We start from the raw sequence: 24,069 nt of genomic DNA on the forward strand, positions 1-24,069 counted from the left end.
GACTCAGAGGCAAGCGTGCTGCCCACTGAGCCACAGCTGACAACTATGCGTATTCAAAGCGAGGCATATCCCATCAGTTTTTTTGACCGTTTATTTTGGATGTTAAGTGCACAGTTGATCAGTTTAATGCCACCAAACATTTCTCGGCAATTCATGCCTATTTATGTCGGTGCTTGGACTGATTGAGCACAGAGCTGAATCTCTCTCTTCAGTATCAGAACCGGATGATGTATTTGTGACCAGGTTTATTATTGAGAAAGGACCGAGTTTTATGCTGACATGTGGGTAGAGGTTCCGTCTCCCTGGTGACACAGATGGAAAAAGGCATTGCAGATTAAAAATAAACCTGTTTGCTTTTTTAATAAACATGTGTAAATATGGAGTGGGTTGAATTTCCAAACCATTGCAATATATAACTGGCAGGCGAGAGAAATGTGTTCCTGTTTGTAAACCAGTCAGTACACTGTGCCAGGGCGATGGGATGTAGGTTTATGCTGCCAGTCTTCACACAGCGTGTTCCTGATGTCAAGGTGTTGAGTTCTTCAACAGAGGAAGATTTATTCTGAGTACTCACTGGTAATGTGAATTTGAGTCTGAAATCTTAGAATGATACAGCACAGAAGGAGGCCATTCGGCCCATCATGCCTGTGCCGGCTCTTTGAAAGAGCTCTCCAATTTTTTATTTTTTTTATTCATTGATGGGATGTGGGCGTCGCTGGCTAGGCCTGCATTTAGTGCCCATCCCTAATTGCCCTCGAGAAGATGGGGGTGAGCCGCCGCCTTGAACTGCTGCAGTCCATATGGTGTAGGTACACCCACAATGCTGTTAGGAAGGGAGTTCCAGGATTTTGGCCCAGCGACAGTGAAGGAACGGCGATACAGGTCCAAGTCAGGATGGTGTGTGGCTTGGAGGGGAACTTGTAGGTGGTGATGTTCCCATGCGTCTGCTGCCCTTGTCCTTCTAAGTGGTAGAGGTCACGGGTTTGGAAGGTGCTGTTGAAGGAGCTTTGGTGAGTTGCTGCAGTGCATCTTGTAGATGGTACACACTGCAGCCACGGTGCGCCGGTGGTGGAGGGAGTGAATGTTGAAGGTGGTGGATGGAGTGCCAATCAAGCGGGCTGCTTTATCCTGAATGGTGTCGAGCTTCTTGAGTGTTGTTGGAGCTGCACTCATCCAGGCAAGTGGAGAGTATTCCATCACACTCCTGCCTTGTGCCTTGTAGATGGTGGAAAGGCTTTGGGGAGTCAGGAGGTGAGACACTCGCCGCAGAATTCCCAGCCTCTGGCCTGCTCTTGTAGCCACAGTATTTATATGGCTGGTCCAGTTCAGTTTCTGATCAATGGTAACCCCCAGGATGGTGGGAAATATGGAGATGGCAAAAACACTGAATGAATATTTTATATGAGTCTTTACAGTAGAAGACACTAAGAATATCCCAACACTGGACAAACAGGGGCCTAAAGGGGGGGAGGAGCTAAACACGATCAAAATCACTAAGGAAGTGGTACTCGGTAAAATAATGGGACTCAAGGTGGATAAATCACCTGGACCTGATGGCTTACATCCTAGGGTCTTGAGGGAAGTGGCGGTAGGGATTGTGGATGCATTGGTAATAATTTTCCAAAACTCCCTGGACTCAGCAAAGGTCCCGGCAGACTGGAAAACTGCTAATGTAACACCCTTATTTAAAAAGGGCAGTAGACAGAAGGCTGGAAACTATAGACCGGTTAGTCTAACATCTGTGGTAGGTAAAATTTTGGAGTCCATTATTATTAAGGAGACAGTAACAGGACATTTGGATAATCATAATTTAATAGGACAAAGTCAGCATGGTTTTATGAAGGGGAAGTCCTGTTTGACAAATTTGCTGGAGTCCTTTGAGGAAGTAACATATAGGGTGGATAAAGGGGAACCAGTGGACGTAGTGTATTTAGACTTCCAAAAGGCATTTGACAAGGTGCCACACAAAAGATTATTGCTTAAGATAAAAAAATCACAGGATTGGGGGTAATATTCTGGCATGGATAGAGGATTGGCTATCTAACAGAAGGCAGAGAGTTGGGATAAATGGTTCATTCTCAGACTGGCAATCAGTAACAAGTGGTGTTCCGCAGGGGCCAGTGCTGGGTCCCCAACTCTTTACAATCTATATTAACGATTTGGAGGAGGGGACCGAGTGTAACATATCAAAGTTTGCAGATGATACTAAGATGGGAGGGAAAGTAGTGAGTGAGGAGGACATAAAAAACCTGCAAGGGGACATAGATAGGCTAAGTAAGTGGGCAGAGATTTGGCAGATGGAATACAATACTGGAAAGTGTGAGGTTATGCACTTTGGCAGGAAAAATCGTAGAGCAAGTTATTATCTTAATGGCAAGAAACTGGAAAGTACTGAAGTACAAAGGGATCTGGGGGTCCTGGTGCACGAAACTCAAAAGGTTAGTATGCAGGTGCAGCAAATGATTAAGAAAGCCAATGGAATGTTGGCTTTCATTGCTAGGGGGATAGAATATAAAAATAGGGAGGTATTGCTTCAGTTGTACAAGGTATTGGTGAGACCGCACCTGGAATACTGCATACAGTTTTGGTGTCCATACTTAAGAAAGGACATACTTGCTCTCGAGTCAGTACAAAGAAGGTTCACTTGGTTAATCCCGGGGATGAGGGGATGGACATATGAGGAGAGGTTGAGTAGATTGGGACTCTACTCATTGGAGTTCAGAAGAATGAGAGGCGATCTTATTGAAACATATAAGATTGTGAAGGGGTTGGATCGGGTGGATGCGGGGAGGATGTTCCCGATGATGGGTGAAACTAGAACTAGGGGGCATAGTCTTAGAATAAGGGGCTGTTCTTTCAAAACTGAGATGAGGAGGAACTACTTCACTCAGAGGGTGGTAGGTCCATGGAATATGCTGCCCCAAAAAGCTGTAGAAGCTACATCATTACATAAATTTAAAACAGAAATAGACAGTTTCCTAGAAGTAAAGGGAATTAAGGGTTACGGGGAGCGGGCAGGAATTTGGACATGAGACTAGGTTCGGATCGGTCATGGCCCTGTGGGTAGCGGAGCGGGCCCAGGGGCCGTGTAGCCTGATCCTGCTCCTATTTCGTGTGTCTAATTCTGTTAGATTCAGGAGATGGTTCTGTGATAGTAGATTGGCGGTTAGGATCAGATCAACCATGATCTTATTGAATGGCGGAGCAGGCTCGAGGGGCCGATTGGCCTACTCCTGCTCCTATTTCTTATGTTCTTATGTTGATAGTGGGGGATTCAGTGATGATAATGCCATTGAATGTCAAGGGGAGATGGTTAGAGTCTCGCTTGTTGGAGATGGTCATTTCCTGGCACTTGTGTGGTGCGAATGTTACTTGCCACTTGTCAGCCCAAGTCTGAATGTTGTCCAGGTCTTGCTGCATATGGACACGGACTGCGTCAGTATCTGACGAGTCTCGAATGGTGCTGAACAGTGTGCAATCATCAGCGAACATCCCCACTTCTGACCTTATGATGGAGGGAAGGTCATTGATGAAACAGCTGAAGATGGTTGGGCCTAAGACACTGCCCTGAGGAACTCCTGCAGTGATGTCATGTGATTGAGATGAATGACCTCCAACAACCACAGCCAACTTCCTTTGTGCTAGGTATGATTCCAACCAATGGAGAGTTTTCCCCTTGATTCCCATTGACTTCAGTTTTGCTAGGGCACCTTGATGCCACACTCGATCAAATGCTGCCTTGATGTCCCACTCCCCCCCCCCCCCCCCTGCTCTTTCCCCAGAGCCCTGCAAATTTTTCCCCTTCAAGTATTTATCCAATTCCTTTTGAAAGTCACTATTGAATCTGCTTCCACCGCCCTTTCAGGCAGCGCATTCCAGATCACAACAACTCGCTGCGTAAAAGAAATTCTCCTCCCCTCCCCCCGGCTTTTTTGCAATGTATCTTAAATCTGTGTCCTCTGGTCACCGACCCTCCTGCCAGTGGAAACAGTTTTTCCCGATCTACTTTTATCAAAACCCCTCATAATTTTCAACATCTCTATTAAATCTCCCCTTAACCTTCTCTGCTCTAAGGAGAACGACCCCAGCTTCTCCAGTCTCTCCACGTCACTGAAGTCCCTCATCCCTGGAACCATTCCAGTAAATCTCCTCTGCACCCTCTCTAAGGCCTTGACATCCTTCCTAAAGTGCGGTGCCCAGAATACTTCAGCTGAGGCCTAACCAGTAATTTAGCAAGGTTTGCCATAATTGCCTTGCTGTTGTACTCAATGGGCTGGATTTTCATTGAGGAGTCAGGTTGGAGGCGGGTCTACAACTTTCGGGGTTGTAGTCCCGCCTCCATCGAGTTGAGGCCAACCCACGCAATTTTGACTCGATTGACCTTGTTGAGCCTGCCTAGCGGGCTCAGCAGGCCAATTAAGGGCCACCCGGCAACAGGTGACGTCACAGATTGACATTTCATCTGTCAAGAGCTTTTGACAGATGAAATATCAGCGTTTGACAGCTGTTTGAAGCTGTCAAACACTGACAATCTGTACTCCAAGTTAATTCCTTCCTCTCAGGATGATTTAGAGATCTCCCCGGAACAGAAAGCTGAATGCTGCAACTTTTGACAATTCGCGGCCATTCTGCTTTCTGTGCCGGTGAGATGAGGGACTCCCGAGACCTGAAGGAAGGAAGGCTGTAAAAGTAAGTAAAGGTAAGTAAAACTTCTTTAAACACTTTACACACACCAAACACACTTACCTCTGAACTCATGCACCCATCACTCACCTGAACACTGACATCTCGACCCCTCCAAGCCCTTCAGCCCGACGGTCCACCTCGCTAACTTGGCGTGGTTTGGAGCCGTCGGGAATCCCACACTTCAGCATTAAAAATAGGGATTAGGCTAAAAACTGCCTGTTAACAGGCAGTTAATTGGCACTAATCTCCTTCCCGCCTCGGGGAGGCGGGTCCCAGTGCGGGTCGGGTACCCGCCTCCTTTGAAACTGGCATGGAGGCGGGTTGGGGGGGGGGGATGGGTTCGTGCCCCCTGATTTCAGGATTTTAACCCCCCACACGCCTCCCATCCCGCCTCCACGGCCCAATGAAAATCCTGCCCAATGCCTCTATTAATAAATCTATAGATGTTCCCTCAACATTTCAGTTAAGGATGAGCAGTTAGAATTAGATTCCGGAATGATGGTTGAAAGATGGAAATTGTAAGCTGAATGTCAAGATGTTTTCAATCATAAATATTTTATGATTTGATGGTGATCCCTTTTTTTTTAAAGCAAACAGTATTTACACTGCACTGCGATGTCTGAGGACACTGTGCAGTCATAGATTTTCATAGACGATGTACGAGATTGTAGTGATATTTCTCCAACAAAAGACACAGAAATTATTTAATTTCTCATTTTATGTGTGTGTGGTCTCTTTTCAATGAAGTTCTTTTGAAATGTAGTCACTTTTGTAATGTAGGAAACGTGGCCGCGTATTTGAGCACAGCAAGATCCCACGAACATTAAGCGATAATGGCCAGATAATCTGTTCGTGGTGATGTAGATTGAGCAATAAATGTTGGCCAGGGCCCCGGGGGGAGCTCCCCTGCTCTTCTTCGAAATGGTGCCGAGGGGTCTTTTACGTCCACCTGAGAGAGCGGACGGGGCCTCGGTTTAACGGAACAAGTTAGACAAGGACACGAAAGTTCCCACCGGGGTTTTCCTGTGCAACGTACAGGAACTCCTGTATCTGGTAATTACGCCTGACTCATTTGGAGTTTAGAAGAATGAGAGGGGATCTTATTGAAACGTATAAGATGCTGAGGGGGTTGGGCAGGGTGGATGCTGAGAGGATGTTTCCCCTCGTGGGGGAATCTAGAACTAAGGGGGCACAGATTCAGAATAAGTGGTCGCCCATTTAAAACTGAGATAAGAAACATAGAAACATAGAAGATAGGAGCAGGAGTAGGCCATTCGGCCCCTCGATCCTGCTCCGCCATTCGATGAGATCATGGCTGATCATCCAAACTCAGTACCCTGTCCCTGCCTTCTCCCCATATCCCTTGATCCCTTTAGCTCTAAGAAATATATCTAACTCCTTCTTGAATATATTTAAAGACTTGGCCTCAACCGCCTTCTGTGGTAGAGAATTCCACAGGTTCACCACTCTCTGGGTGAAGAAATTCTTCCTCATCTCTGTCCTAAATGGCTTACCCCTTATCCTTAGACTGTGACCACTGGTTCTGGACTCTCCGACCATCGGGAACATTCTACCTGCATCTAGTTTGTCCAGACCTGTCAGAATTTTATACGTTTCGATGAGATCCCCTCTCATTCTTCTAAACTCCAGCGAGTAAAAGCCCAATCGATCCAATCTCTCCTCATACGTCATTCCTGCCATCCCAGGGATCAGCCTTGTGAATCTTCGCTGAACTCCTTCCATGGTAAGAACATCCTTCCTCAGATAAGGTGACCAAAACTGCACACAGTACTCAAGGTGTGGTCTCACCAAGGCCCTGTACAACTGCAGCAGGACATCCTTGCTCCTGTACTCAAACCCTCTCGCTACGAAGGCCAACATACCATTTGCCTTCTTCACCGCCTGCCGCACCTGCATGCTTACCTTCAGCGACTGGTGCACAAGGACACCCAGGTCTCGTTGCACTTCCCCTTCTCCCAATCTATTGCCATTCAGATAATAGTCTGCCTTTCTGTTTTTGACACCAAAGTGGATAACCTCGCATTTATCCACGTTATATTGCATCTGCCACGCTTCTGCCCAATCACCCAACCTGTCCAAATCATCCTGGAGTTTCTCGGTATCCTCCTCGCAGCACACACGCCCACCCAGCTTTGTGTCATCTGCAAACTTGGAGATATTACATCTAGTTCCCTTATCTAGATCATTAATGTATATTGTGAATAGCTGGGGTCCAAGGACCGATCCCTGCGGTACCCCACTAGTCACTGCCTGCCACTCGGAAAAAGACCCGTTAATTCGTACTCTCTGCTTTCTGTCCGCCAACCAGTTCTCTATCCAAGTCAATACCTTGCCCCCAATCCCATGTGCCTTAACTTTACACGCTAATCTCTTATGCGGGACCTTATCGAAAGCCTTTTGAAAGTCCAAATACACCACATCTACTGGTTCTCCGTTATCTATTTTCCCAGTTACATCCTCAAAAAATTCCAGTAGATTAGTCAAGCACGATTTACCTTTTGTAAATCCATGTTGACTTTGTCCGATCCTGTCACTGTTTTCCAAGTGCTCAGCTATTACATCCTTTATAATGGACTCTAGCATTTTCCCCACTACCGATGTCAGGCTTACCGGTCTGTAATTCCCCGCTTTCTCTCTACCACCCTTTTTGAATAGTGGGGTAACATTAGCTACCCTCCAATCCATGGGTACTGTTCCAGATTCCAGCAAATTTTGGAAGATGATCAGCAATGCATCTACTATTTCTGGGGCCACTTCCTTAAGTACCCTAGGATGTAGACTATCAGGCCCTGGGGATTTATCGGCCTTCAATCCCGTCAATTTCCCCAACACCATTTCCCTACAAATACTGATTTCTTTCAGTTCCTCCCTCTCATCAGACACTATGCTCTCCAACATCTCTGGGAGGTTATTTGTGTCCTCCTTTGTGAAGACAGAACCAAAATATGCATTTAATTGGTCTGCCATTTCTTTGTTCCCCATTATAAATTCCCCTGATTCTGACTGCAAGGGACCTACACTTGACTTCACCAATCTTTTTCTCTTCACATATCTATAAAAGCTCTTACAGTCAGTTTTTATGTTCACTGAAAGCTTACTCTCATATTCTATTTTCCCCTTCTTAATTAATCCCTTTGTCCTCCTTTGTTGAATCCTAAACTGCTCCCAATCCTCAGGGTTACTGCTTTTTCTGGCCAATTTATATGCCCTCTCCTTGGATCTTATGCTATCCCTAATTTCCCTTGTTAGCCACGGTTGAGTCACCCTTTTTGTTTTATTCTTATCCCAAACTGGGATGAACAACTTCTGTAGTTCATCCATGCGGTCTTTGAATTTCTTCTCTCAGAGGGTCGTGAATCTTTGGAATTCTCTACCCCAGAGAGCTGTGGAGGCTGGGTCATCATTGAATATATTTAAGGTGGAGATAGTTTCTTAAAAATCTGTCTAAGACTTGCATTTATATAGCGCCTTTCACGACCACCGGCTGTCCCAAAGCGCTTTACAGCCAATGAAATACTTTTGAAGTGTTGTCACTGTTGTAATGTAGGAAACGCGGCAGCCAATTTTGCGCACAGCAAGGTCCCACAAACAGCAATGTGATAATGACCATTTTGTTATGTTGATTGAGGGATAAATATTGGTCCCAGGACACCGGGGATAACTCCCCTGGTTTTCTTCGAAATAGTGCCATGGGATCTTTTACGTCCACCTGAGAGAGCAGGCGGGGCCTCGGTTTACCGTCTCATCCGAAAGACGGCACCTCCGACAGTGCAGCACTCTCTCAGCACTGCACTGGGAGCGTCAGCCTAGCTTTAATGTGCTCAAGCCCCTGGAGTGGGACTTGAACCCACAACCTTCTGATTCAGAGGCAAGGGTGCTGCCCACTGAGCCACAGCTGACACATTTTGAACGATAAGGGAGTCGAGGGTTATGGGGAGAGAGCGGGAAAGTGGAGTTGAGGCCAAGATCAGATCAGCCATGATCTCATTGAATGGCGGAGCAGGCTCGAGGGGCCGAATGGCCGACTCCTGCTCCGAATTCTTATGTTCTTACGTAAAATGTTCACGATTGAACTTCCCATTATGTCTCTTACATCATCTTCAGAATTCACTCGTAGTGAGATCCGAAATGCCCACCCCGAGAGGCGCGCCCACCCCTGGACTATCTCTTTCATAGTTCGTTGTTTTACTAAAACTTGTTCAACAAACTCTTCAGTTTCTGTTTACTTTTGTCCTTGTATTTAGTTGCTGATGTATTTCCTGCAATGGATTTGGTTAAATTATAATGTGGGCAAGTGGAAAGTGAAAAATGTTGCAAAAGAAATTGTGCAGCGTAGGAATTATTGAACGGTGCCGAAAGAGCTGCGGGTGAAGCTGAGAGAGATTTAGGGGGTTTAGTAGACTTGACGCTCAATATGGGGAGCAGCATTCAGCGACACTAAGCCCAAGCAGCGTACAAGTCATGCTTATAGAATCCTAAAACAGTACGGCACTGAAGGACGCCATTCAGCCCATTGAGTCTGCGCCAGCTCTTTCGAAGAGCAATCCAGTCAGTCCCACTCCCCCGCTCTTTCCCCATATCCCCGCAATGTTTTCTCCTTCTCCTTCTTAACCTGTCTGCAGCCTTTTACACAGTTGACTACATCCTCCTCCTCCAATGCCTCTCCATCATCGTCCAGCTGGGTGGAACTGCCCTCCTACCTATCCAGTCATAGCCAGAGAATCACCTGCAGTGGCTTCTCCCTGCTCCCGCACCGCTACCTCTGGTGCCCCAAGGATCTACCCTTGGCTCCCTCCTATTTCCCACCTACATGCGGCCCCTCGGTGATATCACCTGCAAACACTGCTTGTCCGACATCCAGTTCTGGATGAGCAGAAATTTCCTCCAATTAAATATTGGGAAGACCGAAGCCAATGTCTTCAGTCCCCGCCACAAACTCCGTTCCCGAGCCACCGACTCCATCCCTCTCCCTGGCAACTGTCTTATGCTGAACTAAACCGTTCAGTCTGATCGTACTGGTGATAGGTTTTTGAACACTAGGGGAATCAAGGGATATGGGGATCGGGCGGGAAAGTGGAGTTGAGTTCGATGATCAGCCATGATCTTATTGAATGGCGGAGCAGGCTCGAGGGGCCGAATGGCCGACTCCTGCTCCTAATTCTTATGTTCTGATGATATCCCAAGTGTAATTCATGATTTCTGCTCCGTTAATATGTTTCAACTTGGCAGTAATGAGAGACTGAGAACTTGCATTTCTGTAGCGCCTTTCGGGACCAATGTTCCCTTTAAGCTGTGTGGCCGCGCAGCGCTCCAGGGGTCCTGCGCAGCGCTCCAGGGATCCCGTGCAGCCGGTGAGCCGACTTTTAAATTGAATTGAATTTTAAATTGGATTTTGAATGGCCGCGCTGCCGGTTAAAGGGGCCGCGCAGCCCGAAACAAAATGACAGGGAACATCGCTCGGGACATCCCAGAGCGCTTTACAGGCAATGAAGTACTTTTGAAGTGTAGTCACCGTTGTAATGTAGGAAACACTAATAATGCAAGTACTAAAATTAGACTTTCTGTACCTAGACTAGAGAGAGAGAGGGGGGAGAAAAAGTCAGCCAAGGTTCTTGATCACTGTTCAATGACCCATGTTGGATGTTTGGAATTCTCTGCCCCAGAGGGCTGTGGAGGCTCAGTCATCGAGTATATTCAAGGCTGAGATCGATAGATTTTTGGACTCTAGGGGAATCAAGGGATATGGGGATCGGGCGGGAAAGTGGAGTTGAGGTCGATGATCAGCCGTGACCTTATTGAATGGCGGAGCAGGCTCGAGGGGCCGAATGGCCGACTCCTGCTCCTAATTTTTATGTTCTTATGTTGGCCATGAACATTGGGTTAGGACAAGATTGGACTTGGCTATGTAGCCATGCATGGTCAGTAGCCTGCCAAGACTTTGTTCAAGTGTATACGTGGGTACTTGGGTAAGTTACTGGGGTGCTACCAGTGCCTCTGAAATGGTGCACATGTTTGACCACCTCTCTTAGGAGAGGGAGGAGCTGAGTGGCTGCATCACAGAGTCTGGGAATCATTTGCTGCAGTAATTGCCCTCCTTTCCCATCATACCCCACTATCCTTATCCTTACGCCTCCTCCCCTCCAAAAAAAAAATCCGGAAGACAGCACAATCAAACTGCAGCCCATTTGATCGCTGAACTCCATTGTTGCTGAATTATAGATAGCTAGGTGAGCCCTTTCATTTCTGTAGCACCTTTCACGACTTCTTGTGTAGTCACTGTTGTGATGTGGGAAACGCGACAGCCAATTCGCACAAGATCCCACAAAACGGCAATGAGATAATGACTAGATAATCTGTGTTGGTGATGTTGGTTGAGGGATAAATATAGGCCAGGGGAGAAAATTATAGAGAATCATTCTTGCATTTGATTCACTGCTGTTGTGGTGAGGAGCATGAGGCCAACATCTCAGACAGTAGCAGCTAGAACCGAAGGATAACATTGTGTGGTGTGGCCCACATTATTGCCCATACCAATCCATGCCTATTACATCAGCCTGTCCTCCTTCTGAATCGATGATGGCTCCTTTCCTACGGCCAGTATTAGATAGAGAAAGGAGAGAAAGTCGTGAGGCTGGAACTGACCCATGTTTGCCTCTAGCTGGAAGATTTTTTTTTATTCATTCATGGAATGTGTCATTCATGGAATGTGGGCGTTGCTGGCAAGGCCGGCATTTATTGCCCATCCCTAGTTGCCCTTGAGAAGGTGGTGGTGAGCCGCCTTCTTGAACCGCTGCAGTCCGTGTGGTGAAGGTGCTCCCACAGTGCTGTTAGGGAGGGAGTTCCAGGATTTTGACCCAGCAACGATGAAGGAACGGCCGATATATTTCCAAGTCAGGATGGTGTGTGACTTGGAGGGGAACTTGGAGGTGGTGATGTTCCCATGCGCCTGCTGCCCTTGTCCTTCTAGGGGGAAGAGGTCGCGGGTTTGGGAGGTGCTGTCGAAGAAGCCTTGGCGAGTTGCTGCAGTGCATCTTGTAGATGGTACACACTGCAGCCACGGTGGAGGGAGTGAATGTTTAAGGTGGTGGATGGGGTGCCAATCAAGCCGGGCTGCTTTGTCCTGGATGATACTTCTAGTTACCGACTGGAAGAAAATCCAACAAGGCTGTGTTCGGTTTTTGAAGGTTTTGGGTGCAGCACCAGGCAGTGCAGCTGGGTTTGTGCCGCTGGAATGTGCAGAGGACCGAGAGATTTGCCACGGGTTTGTTGGAAGGCTGATATTTTAGTTTGATGTGTTTGTACTCGAGAGTGTCGGAGGGAACAAAAAAAATTCCAAACCCTTTTGATGTATTGCGCAATACTAATAAAATGCTGTGACATTAAGAAGTTATTGCTATCGTGGGTGGGGTGGAAACTGGATTAACTTGTCAGCAGGGAAAGAAACTGTCAGCACGAGGAGTAGAACCCCTCCTATTGTCTATTTGTAAGCCAGCCAAAAATGTGACTAACAAGAGTTTGCCAAAAAAATTGTCACTGTATTACAAAATGTCCTTTAGCGACAAAACCAGTCACAAACCACAGACCACATGTGTCTCTTTATCAATTCCTTCTATTGCAATTTAGAGGAAAAATTGGATTATTTTACACATTTGAGAGAGAAATACCGGCTCGTATCTGTTTCTTTGTGCTGCGGGAGAACTAAACATCCTGAATAAAAGGCTAGTGGAAATGAGTACGTCCACAGTAGATAAAGAAATAAAAACAGAAAATGCTGGAAACACTCGGCGGGTCAGGCAGCGTCTGTGGAGAGAGAAACAGTCAACGTTTCAGGTCGATGACCCTTCGTCAGAACTGGGATAGATAAAGAGCGGTTCACAGGTGTGGGTTTCGTGAGCATTTGTCCTACTTGTCACATAAAAACGGGTAAGTCTAGCACGCACTTCCATTCTTAGTCATCATTCCAGCATTTGCACTATTCTTACGCCATTCCTGACCATCACGGTTGTGATATGCAAGTGTGACACAGACATATAGCACAAGAATTAGGAGCAGGAGTCGGCCATTCGGCCCCTCGAACCTGCTCTGCCATTCGGCCCCTCGAGCCTGCTCCGCCATTCAGCCCCTCGAGCCTGCTCCGCCATTCAATAAGATCATGGCTGATCTTCGACCTCATCTCCACTTTCCCGCCCGATCCCCATATCCCTTGATTCCCCTAGAGTCCAAAAATCTATCGATCTCAGCCTTGAATATACTCGTCGACTGAGCCTCCACAGCCCTCTGGGGCAGAGAATTCCAAAGATTCACCGCCCTCTGAGTGAAGAAATTCCTCCTCATCTCAGTCCTCAATGGCCGACCCCTTATTCTGAGACTGTGAGCCTGATTGGCTCAAATTTCATATTCATAAAAGAACAACAGATCAGAATTCTAACTTTGTGCAGCGAGGAACATCTACCAGTTTAAAAAAGGATCAATTTAAATCTCAATTTTTGTCATCTTTGTTTCTCCAACTGAAATTTCCAATAAGTTCTCTAATAAAATTACATGACCTAGAATAAAAAATGCAAATGAACAAAAAGATCACAGGAAACTTTAAGCATGTAATTGTGAAATATGTTATAGGTCATAAATATAAGATAGTCACTAATAAATCCAATAGGGAATTCAGGAGAAACTTCTTTCCCCAGAGAGTGGCGAGAATGTGGAACTCGCTACCACAGGGAGTGGTTGAGGTGAATAGTCTAAATGTATTTAAGGGGAGGCTGGATAAGGGAGAAAGGAATAGAAGGATATGTTGATAGGGTGAGATGCAGAGGGGTGGGAGGAGGCTGGTGTGGAGCATAAACACCGACACGGACCTGTTGGGCCGAATAACACCATTGAACTTGCAGGACAGAAGGAAATCAGCCAGCACATCATTCCTGTGCCAGTGGAGCTATCTGTTATAATAACACTTCATCGCCCTCCTCTGTATCCTTTTATATCTTCCTTTTCAAATACTTACCCAAGTCCCTCTTAAATTATATAGTTCCTGCCTCAATAACCACTTATGGTGAAACATTCCATATTCTAAGAACCCTCTGTGTTTTTATATAAAAAAAAAAAAAAAATCCCCTTCACTGTTCCTTTCATTCATCTGGTAATAATTATGAGTCTATGTCCCTTTTGTTATCAAGAACAGTAGACATAATCTTTCTATGTTTACATTCTATAATTCTTTCAGAACCTGTAAACCTCAGATGGATCTTCCACTTTAACCTTTTCAGTTCCAGTGAAAAGCCCCAATTTTTCGAACCTTTCTTCATAACGGTAACATCTCATTCCTGGTTTCATAGAATTATAGAAGTTTACAGCACAGAAGGAGGCCATTCGGCCCATCATGTCTGTGCCAACCGAAATAGAGCTATCCAGCCTAATCCCGCTTTCCAGCTCTTGGTCCGTAGCCCTGTAGGTTACTCTCGTCCATGTCTTTGTTACCTCTAGACTTGACTATTCCAACACTCTCCGGGCCAGCCTCCCATGTTCTACCCTACGTAAACTTGAGGTGATCCAAAACTCGGCTGCCCGTGTCCTAATTCGCACCAAGTCCCGTTCACCCATCACCCCTGTGCTCGTTGACCTACATTGGCTCCCGGTTAAGCAACGCCTCAATTTCAAAATTCTCATCCTTGTTTTCAAATTCCTCCATGGCCTCGCCCCCTCCCCGTCTCTGTAATCTCCTTCAGCCCCACAACCTCCGAGATATCTGCGCTCCTCTAATTCTGCCCTCTTGAGCATCCCTGATTATAATCGCTCAACCATTGGTGGCCGTGCCTTCTGTTGCCTGGGTCCTAAGCTCTGGAACTCCCTGTCTAAACCTCTCCGCCTCGCTACCTCTCTCTCCTCCTTTAAGATGCTCCTTAAAACCTACCCCTTTGACCAAGCTTTTGGTCACCTGCCCTAATTTATCCTTATGTGGATCGGTGTCAAATTTTTTGTCTTCAAATACTCCTGTGCAGCGCCTTGGGACGTTTTACTACATTAAAGGCGCTATATAAATACAAATTGTTGTTGTTGTTACGGCACTTCAAGTGCATATTCAAGTACTTTTTAAATGTGATGAGGGTTTCTGCCTCTCCCACCCTTTCAGGCAGTGAGTTCCAGACCCCCACCACCCTCTGGGTGAAAAAAGTTCTCCTCAACTCCCCTCTAAACCTCCGACCAATTACTTTAAATCTCTGCCCCCTGGTTATTGACTCCTCTGCTAAGGGAAATAGGTCCTTCCTATCCACTCTATCTAGGCCCCTCATAATTTTATACACCTCAATCAAGTCTCCCCTCAGCCTCCTCTGTTCCAAAGAAAACAACCCCAGCCTCTCCAATCTTTCCTCATAGCTAAAATTCTCCAGCCCAGGCAACATCCTCGTAAATCTCCTCTGCACCCTCTCCAGTGCGATTACATTCATCCTGTAATAAAAACATAAGAAATAGGAGCAGGAGTCGGCCATTCGGCCCCTCGAGCCTGCTCCGCCATTCAATAAGATCGTGGCTGATCTTCGACCTCAACTCCACTTTCTCCGCCCGATCCCCATATCCCTCAATTCCCTTAATATCCAAAAATCTATCGATCTCAGCCTTGAATATACTCAACGACTGAGCCTCCACAGCCCTCTGGGGCAGAGAATTCCAAAGATTCACCACCCTCTGTGTGAAGAAATTCCTCCTCATCTCAGTCCTAAACGGCCGACCCTTATCCTGAGACTGTGACCCCTGGTTCTAGACGCCCCAGCCAGGGGGAAACATCCTCTCGGCATCTTTGTAAATCTCCTCTGTACCCTCTCTAGTGCAATCACATATTTCCTGTAATGTGACCAGAATGGTTTAATTCTAGTGAATCTTTCCATGGCTCCAATACCCCATCTATAGTGAGACAGCCCGATCTGTATTTAATTTGATGAGGGACACTACACGTGAACCATTGGCCATCATTGTGAAGTCAAAGAAAAGAAAGACTTGCATTTACACAAATTGTTTTTAAAAAAAAGTTAATTAATTTGTAAATCTTTTCTGTAACATCTAGAATTTTCCTACCTTAACCGTTTTTCCAGGCCTGTAAGCCTGGGCCTCTGTTGCCCAGCCACGCCCGAGCGAGGCACCTCCCGTCGCGCTGAACAAGCGGCTCGCGATCTCCGCCATCTTTGTGAAGGCTGGAGGGGGCGGGCCTGAGCCGAGCGTCGCCACCACCACCGCCATGTTAGTAAAGGCGGGTGGGGCAGGAGTCAGCACGCGCGACTTGAGTCCGGCCGCGGGCCTCACGCGGTAGGTTTGCGCGGCGGCGTCTCTCTCCTCTGCTCTTGAAGCCGGCTCGGGCGGGGGGTGGGTCTCGGGAGATCGGGTCTCCGGAGATCGGGGGGGGGGGTGTGCCTCGGGAGATCGGGGGGGGTGCGGGGCTCGGGAGATCGGGTCTCGGGAGATCAGGCCTCGGGAGATCGGCGCTCGGGGGCGGGGCGCGGGGGGCGCGCGGGCCTCGTGAGATCGGGCCTCGGGAGGGGCGGGGCTCGGGACATCGGGGGGCGGGGCTCGGGGACCTCCCCCCCCCCCCCCCCCCCCCTCCTCCCCCCCCCCCTCCTCCCCCCTCCTCCCCCCTCCTCCTCCCCCTCCTCCCCTCCCCCCCCCTCCCCCCTCCCCCTCTCCCCTCTCATCCCCTTCCCCCTCCCCTCCCCTTCCCCCCCCCTCCCCTCCCCTTCCCCCCCCTCTTCCCCCCCCAGTCGCTCTCTCTCTTCCCCCCCAGTCGCTCTCTCTCTTCCCCCCAGTCGCTCTCTCTCTTTTCCCCCCCCCCCAGTCGCTCTCTCTCTTCCCCCCAGTCGCTCTCTCTCTCTCTTCCAACAACAACATGCCCTCAAAAGACCCTCGGCACCACCGGGCACTTCAGCTAGTTCTTATATAAAACAACAAATATTCTGACTCATCATGACCATTGCCAGAGGTGATCTGCTAGCTTGTTATCTCAAATACTAGCGTGACTAATTGTCTTTTTTTATTTGTTTAATCATTTATTCTAAATCTATAATCAGTTAATGAAAAGCCAACTTTATTTCATGCTGGATTTACCCGAGTAATTTTAGGGTTATAACACTAGACGCCCGATTCTCTGAATCTGCTGGTGGCTAGTGAGTCCCCAATAGTAGCAAAAATACCCCTTTGTACGCTTGATCTAATCTTACAAAATAATTCCATATGTGTTTCTTTTTCTGTTCAGATACCCTTGTAGAAGGTCCCCAGTCGAAACACTTCAGCAAGTGTCCGAAGAGGTTTACAGGCTACTGTGTCGAAGGACAATGTCGTTTCTTACTGTCTGAGCAGCAGCCTTCGTGTGTGTAAGTGACTGGTTACTGATCAAAATATGTTTAACCCTTCCACGCTCGCGCGTTATTGACTGTAATTAAGCTTCCACTTGTTTCCAGCAATCTCGCGCTAATTAGTTTTGTAATCTTTGTAAAAAGAAAAGACTTGCATCTCTCCAGCGCCTTTCACGAACACCGGACGTCCCAAAGCGCTTCACAGCCAATGAAGTACTTTTTGAAGTGGGGGTCACTGGTTGTAATGTAGGAAACGTGGCATTAATCTGCACTCAGCAAGCTCCCACAAACAGCGATGTGATAATGACCAGATCATCTGTTCGTTGAGGGATTAATATTGGGCAGCGCTCCCCTGCTCTTCTTCGAAATAGTGCCATGGGTCCTTTTACATCCATCTGAGAGAGCAGACGGGGGCCTCGGTTTAACATCTCATTGGAAACACGGCCCCTCCAGTGCAGTGCCGAGGGAGCGCTGCACTGTCGGAGTGTCAGCCTAAATTATGTGCTCAAGTCCCTGCAGTGGGACTTGAACCCGCAACTTTCTGATTCAGAGGCGAGGGTGCTGCCCACTGAGCCACAGCTGACGAATAAATTCCAGAATATACTGTTGGAAGATTACTAGATAGAAGTGAGGAAGGCCAGTTGGCCTATCTTGGATAATCAGCAAGAATCTGCAATTCCGCTAGCGTCCGCTGTTTCTTAAATGAGTCCAAGTTCACCATTTCATCACCTCAATGGGAAGATCATTCCATGTTTTGATGACACTTTTCTTGCATTTGTTCCTGGGATGTGGGCGTCGCTGGCAAGGCCAGAATTATTGCCCATCCCTAATTGCCCCGAAGAAGGTGGTGGTGAGCTGCCTTCTTGAACTGCTGCAGTCCGTGTGGTGAAGGTGCGCCCACGGTGCTGTTAGGGAGGGAGTTCCAGGATTTTGACCCAGCGACGATGAAGGGACGGCCGATATATTTCCAAGTCAGGATGGTGTGTAACTTGGAGGTGGTGGTGTTCCCATGCGCCTGCTGCCCTTGTCCTTCTAGGTGGAAGAGGTAGCGGGTTTGGGAGGTGCTGTTGAAGAAGCCTTGGCGAGTTGCTGCAGTGCATCTTGTAGATGGTACACACTACAGCCACGGTGTGCCGGTGGTGGAGGGAGTGAATGTTTAAGGTGGTGGATGGGGTGCCATTCAAGCGGGCTGCTTTGTCCTGGATGGTGTCGAGCTTCTTGAGTGTTGTTGGAGCTGCACTCATCCAGGCAAGTGGAGAGTATTCCATCACACTCCTGACTTGTGCCTTGTAGATTGTGGAAAGACTTTGGGGAGTCAGGAGGTGAGACACTCGCTGCAGAATACCCAGCCTCTGACCTGCTCTTGTTGCCACAGTATTTATGTGGCTGGGTCAGTTAAGATTCTGGTCAATGGTGACCCCCTGGATGTTGATGGTGGGGGATTCGGTGATGGTAATGCCATCGAATGTCAAGGGGCAGTGGTTAGACTCTCTTGTTGGAGATAGTCATTGCCTGGCACTTGTGTGGCGGAAATGTTACTTTCCACTTATCAGCTCAAGCCTGAACATCATCCGGGTATTGTTGCATGCCGGCATGGACTGCTTCATTATCTGAGGAGTTGTGAATGGCGCTGAACACTGTGCAGTCATCAGCGAGCATCCCCATTTCTGACCTTATGTTGGAGGGAAGGTCATTGATGAAGCAGCTGAAGATGAAAAGGAAAAATAATTTCCGTGTAATGGGGAAAGAGCGGGGGTGGGGGGAGTGGGACTAATTATCCCACCTGTGCATTATCTGGCATAATTTACCAACGCAACACCGATTGAGAAATTCTAACTAAAGCTGTACCTGTGGTGGCAAAAGGCAAAACACTGCGGATGTTGGAAATCTGAAATATAAACAGAAATAGTCAGCAGGTCAGGCAGCAAGACTTGACCTGCAGAGTATCTCCAGCGTCTTCAGTGGGTGTTGTTCCCAGATTAGAAAAGCGGCCCTTCTGTCACAGTCTATTGCTCTTGACCCCCAAAGCCGTTAAAATATTCAGTAACCGACTGATGCTTTGTTTTTGTTTCTGTTTCTGTTTCTAACAGGTGTAGGTCTGGCTACACTGGCTCACGTTGCGAATTGGTGGATATGTTTTATCTAATCGGAGAACGGGACCAATTCATCATCATTGGATTGATTTTGACAATGGTGGTGCTCGTCATTCTGATAATAATCATATGTATTTGTGCACAGTTAAGTATCGTCCATATTTTGTTGCGTTTTGTGACATTACTGAGTAGTAGTTACCAATACAATAGCAAAATACTGCGGATGCTGGAAATCTGAAATAACAACAGAAAACGCTGGAAAAACTCAGCAGGTCAGGCAACATCCGTGGAGAGAGAAACAGAGTTAACGTTTCAGGTCGAAGACCCTTCGTCAGAACTGGAAAAAAAGCAGGAAATGGAAAGCAAGTTTAGGGGCTGGGAAAAGGGGGGGAGGGGATGAAAGAACAAAAGGGGAGGTCAGCGATAGGATAGAAAGCAGGAGAGATTGAGAGACATTGAGAGATATTAAGAGATATTCAAGGCGAGCGGAGGTGGTAATGGGACAGGTTAAGGAACAAAGGATGGCTCTAGATGAAGTGTGAATTGAGCTGGTGGAATGAAGGACAGCTGCCTTGTGGGAGGGAAGAAAAAAAGGTCAAACAAAAAGTGTGGATAAAAAAATAAGGAAAATATATATATATATGATAGGGGTCGAGGTTATGATCTGAAATTGTTGAACTCGATGTCGAGTCCAGAGGGCTGTAGAGTGCCTAATCGAAATTACCAATGTTCCCTCTTTTTTTTAAGCGCGAGGCCCCATTTAAATTTGCCGAGTGTCTTTGCCAGCAGCAGCTGGTGAGCAGCCTGCGCGGGACCTCCCGATCGATGCGCGCCCGTGTGTCCGCACACCTTAGGGGGGGATACTGGGAGCTACTATTAAAACAAAATATAACTTGTGAATCATAGAATCGTACAGGCCAGAAGGAGGCCATTCAGCCCATCGTGCCTGTGCCGGCTCTTTGAAAGAGCTCTCCAATTAGTCCCACTCCCCCCTGCTCTTTCCCCACAGCCCTGCACATTTCTCCTTTTCAAGTATTTATCCAATTCCCCTTTTGAAAGTTACTATTGAATCTGTGTCAATTACAGCGTCAGCCGTGGCCCAGTGAGCAGCACCCTCGCCTCGGAGTCAGAAGGTTGTGGGTTCAAGTCCCACTCCAGAGACTTGAGCTCAAAAATCTAGGCTGACACTCCAGTGCAGTACTGAGGGAGCGCTGCACTGTCGGAGGGGCAGTACTGAGGGAGCGCTGCACTGTCGGAGGGGCAGTACTGAGGGAGCGCCGCACTGTCGTAGGGGCAGTACTGAGGGAGCGCCGCACCGTCGTAGGAGCAGTACTGAGGGAGCGCTGCACTGTCGGAGGGGCAGTACTGAGGGAGCGCTGCACTGTCGGAGGGGCAGTACTGAGGGAGCGCTGCACTGTCGGAGGGGCAGTACTGAGGGAGCGCTGCACTGTCGGAGGGGCAGTACTGAGGGAGCGCCGCACTGTCGGAGGGGCAGTACTGAGGGAGCGCCGCACCGTCGTAGGAGCAGTACTGAGGGAGCACCGCACTGTCGGAGGGGCAGTACTGAGGGAGCGCCGCACTGTCGGAGGGGCAGTACTGAGGGAGCGCCGCACTGTCGGAGGGGCAGTACTGAGGGAGCGCCGCACTGTCGGAGGGGCAGTACTGAGGGAGCGCCGCACCGTCGTAGGAGCAGTACTGAGGGAGCACCGCACTGTCGGAGGGGCAGTACTGAGGGAGCGCCGCACTGTCGGAGGGGCAGTACTGAGGGAGCGCCGCACTGTCGGAGGGGCAGTACTGAGGGAGCGCCGCACTGTCGGAGGGGCAGTACTGAGGGAGCGCTGCACTGTCGGAGGGGCAGTACTGAGGGATCGCCGCACTGTTGGAGGGGCCGTCTTTCAGATGAGATGTTAAACCGAGGCCCTGTCTGCTCTCTCGTGGACGTAAAAGATCCCTCTTTATTGCTAAAACAGATGATCTGGTCATTATCGCATTGCTGTTTGTGGGAGCTTGCTGTGCGCAAATTGGCTGCTGCGTTTCCCACATTACAACAGTGACTCCACTTCAAAAAGTACTTAATTGGCTGTAAAGCGCTTTGGGACGCCCCGAGGCGGTGTATAAATGCAAGTCTTTCTTTTCTGCTACCACCGCCCCTTCAGGCAGCATGTTTGAATGATTGAATTCCAACTATCTGGAAATGTTCACTAATTTTCCTTTCGATAGTTGCCATTAATAGAGACAGTTCATAAGAACATAAGAATTAGGAGCAGGAGTTGGCCATTCGGCCCCTCGAGCCTGCTCCGCCATTCAATAAGATCATGGCTGATCTTCGACCTCAACTCCACTTTCTCGCCCGATCACCATATCCCTCGATTCCCCGAGAGTCCAAAAATCTATTGATCTCAGCCTTGAATATACTCAACGACTGAGCCTCCACAGCCCTCTGGGGGAGAGAATTCCAAAGATTCACCACCCTCTGAGTGAAGAAATTTCTCCTCATCTCAGTCCTAAATGGCCGACCCCTTATCCTGAGACTGTGCCCGCTGGTTCTAGACTCTCCAGCCAGGGGAAACATCCTCTCAGCATCGACCCTGTCAATCCCCCTCAGAATCTTGTATGTTTCAATGAGATCACCACTCATTCTTCTAAACTCCAGAGAGTATCGGCCCATTCTACTCAATCTCTCCTCATAGGACAGCCCGCTCATCCCAGGAATCAACCTAGTGAACCTTCGTTGCACCGCCTCCGTGTCAAGTATATCCTTCCTTAGATAAGGAGACCAAAACCGTGCCCAGTACTCCAGGTGTGGTCTCACCAAGGCCCTGTACAATTGTAGCAAGACTTCCTTACTCTTATACTCCAACCCCCTTGCAATAAAGGCCAACATGCCATTTGCCTTCCTTATTGCTTGCTGGTTTATGGTAAATTACCTGGCCAGCAGCCTTTGCCTCTGAGCTCTGACCAATTCCAACCTTTTACCTGGTTTATGGTAATTCACCTGGCCAGCAGGCTTTTGCTGCTGCACTCTAAACCAATTTACAAACAGCGGTTTCGAATCGCTACCCCTCCTTCAGTTCTGAGTGGAGGAACTTCTAATTAATGATATTAAAACGGACAAGTGGTTTGGATGAGAGAAAAATCAAGTTTTATTACCTAAATAAACTACAATCAAAAGAATAAACTATACCACACGAGCACAGTAATTACAGTAAAACTATATAACAGGGGGCTGCAGACGGCGAAAACGAGGGATACAATGGCTACAATGTTATTTAAACAATCTTAGCAATTCCCTTAAATCACCACCCCTAACTCCTGCTAGGTTGCCTTGCCGAGGAGTCAGAACACCCTGCTCACCTGTGGTCCAGCGAAGTAAAGAGAGTGATAGCTTCTCAGCAGCTATCTTATATACCTGGTGAGCCCCCTGCCGTTCTGCCCTGCCAGGGCTGTGTGCAAAATTCCCAAGAGAAAGCTGTGATTGGCTAACTCAGAGTGGTTGGACTGGGTTAATGTGTCTTCCGGAGCTCCCTGGGCTGAAACAAAAGGGAAATACAACTGCTCTATTGTCCAGAATGCTAGGTGATTTAAACACATTCAGTTCTTAAACGGTTCCCATTCAAGATCCAAAAGTCTCTTCTGCAGTTTAGATGCATCCACTCGATATACAAACAAATGCTAATAGCATTCAATTGCTTTGTAAACAAAGCATTGTCCTTTGTCTTCGGCCATGTGGTGACAGCCATTTTTATCCCTGGAAATTTAAAAGCACAACGCCCAGGGATTCTTTAATCAAAAAAATTAATCTTCAGAACTGTAAATTATTGCGAATTCTTACAGCTTTCTGTGTTTCTTGCATGAGGACACCCAAATCTCTCTGAACACCAACATTTGAAAGTTTCTCACCATTTAATTCTGCTTTTCTCTTCTTCCTGCCAAAGTGAATAACCTTACATTTCCCCACATTATACTCCATCAGTTCAGTTATTTTAAGATGAGTTTTGAAACCCTGCGGCTTAACAAATGCAAGGCAAAGGGGGCTGTAAATGACAGTTTGATATTTCAAAACATGAATCCATTTGTTTTATTTGGATAGGTAGTAAAATGTATTTTATTACATTGAGAGCCAGTATTACTAGGATGTTATTGCAAAATCTGATGTATTGAGAGGACCTTGCAGGCAAAATACACTACTTAGAAATTTATTCCGATCATTTACAGGGAAAAAATGTGCAGGGCTGTGGGGAAAGAGCAGGGGGGAGTGGGACTAATTGGAGAGCTCGTTCAAAGAGCTGGCACAGGCACGATGGGCCGAATGTTGTACAATTCTACTTGTGGTGCTACGAAGTTGTTTGATTATATAATTTGGTTTAGAAACTGTTGGGTAAGTTGAGGGTCAAACTCTCTGCCAAAATTGTTACCGAGTTATCATTTAGAAAGTGCTTTGGAATGGCCCGGGTGACTTGCCTTTCCTCCCAGTGCAGTGCGGGTGCTATTCTCTGATACTGGGGTGTAACCTTTGTTTGAGAAACCATCTGTAATGGCAGAGATTGCGCGTCAAGTTGGCCCTCAGTTACGCATGAAGTGCCGATTGGGTTCTTCGCCGATCCCTGTTTCCACGACCGAAGAGCTGGAAGATGGCGCAGTAGATGGCGAGTCCTGTGGTCCTGACGCGTGGCACTCGTTTCATCCGCCTTTGGAAATCAGAACGGCTGAGTGAGCCAAGCTGGAATTTCGATCGGACACCTTCAGGCTCTGAGCCCAGCACTCAACCCACAGAAGAGGATTGTGTAGAACGGCTCCAGAGGGCTGAGGGATTCCAGTTACATGGAGAGACTGGAGAAGCTGGGGTTGCTCTCCATAAAGCAGAGAAGGCTAAGAGAAGATTTAATAAGAGATACTCAAAGTCCTGAAGGGTTTAGACAGAGTAAATAAAGAGA

The 24,069-nt window shown here is 47.7% G+C and overlaps 1 protein-coding gene across 2 annotated transcripts in view; it reads left to right on the plus strand.

Annotated features, from left to right (window-relative positions):
• Nucleotides 1–24,069, plus strand: part of btc (betacellulin, epidermal growth factor family member) — a 64,950-nt gene that overhangs the window by 36,907 nt on the left and 3,974 nt on the right. For both annotated transcript variants that reach the window (XM_086006033.1, XM_086006028.1), the window contains exons 3-4: nt 16,943–17,060; nt 19,133–19,279. In XM_086006033.1, the coding sequence (XP_085862159.1) occupies nt 16,943–17,060; nt 19,133–19,279 (265 nt within the window). The remainder of the gene's footprint in view (nt 1–16,942; nt 17,061–19,132; nt 19,280–24,069) is intronic.

The sequence above is a fragment of the Somniosus microcephalus genome, chromosome 2 (assembly GCF_052327205.1).
Source record: "Somniosus microcephalus isolate GS21.2 chromosome 2, FLI_Smic_1.0, whole genome shotgun sequence".
Lineage (NCBI taxonomy): Eukaryota > Metazoa > Chordata > Chondrichthyes > Squaliformes > Somniosidae > Somniosus > Somniosus microcephalus.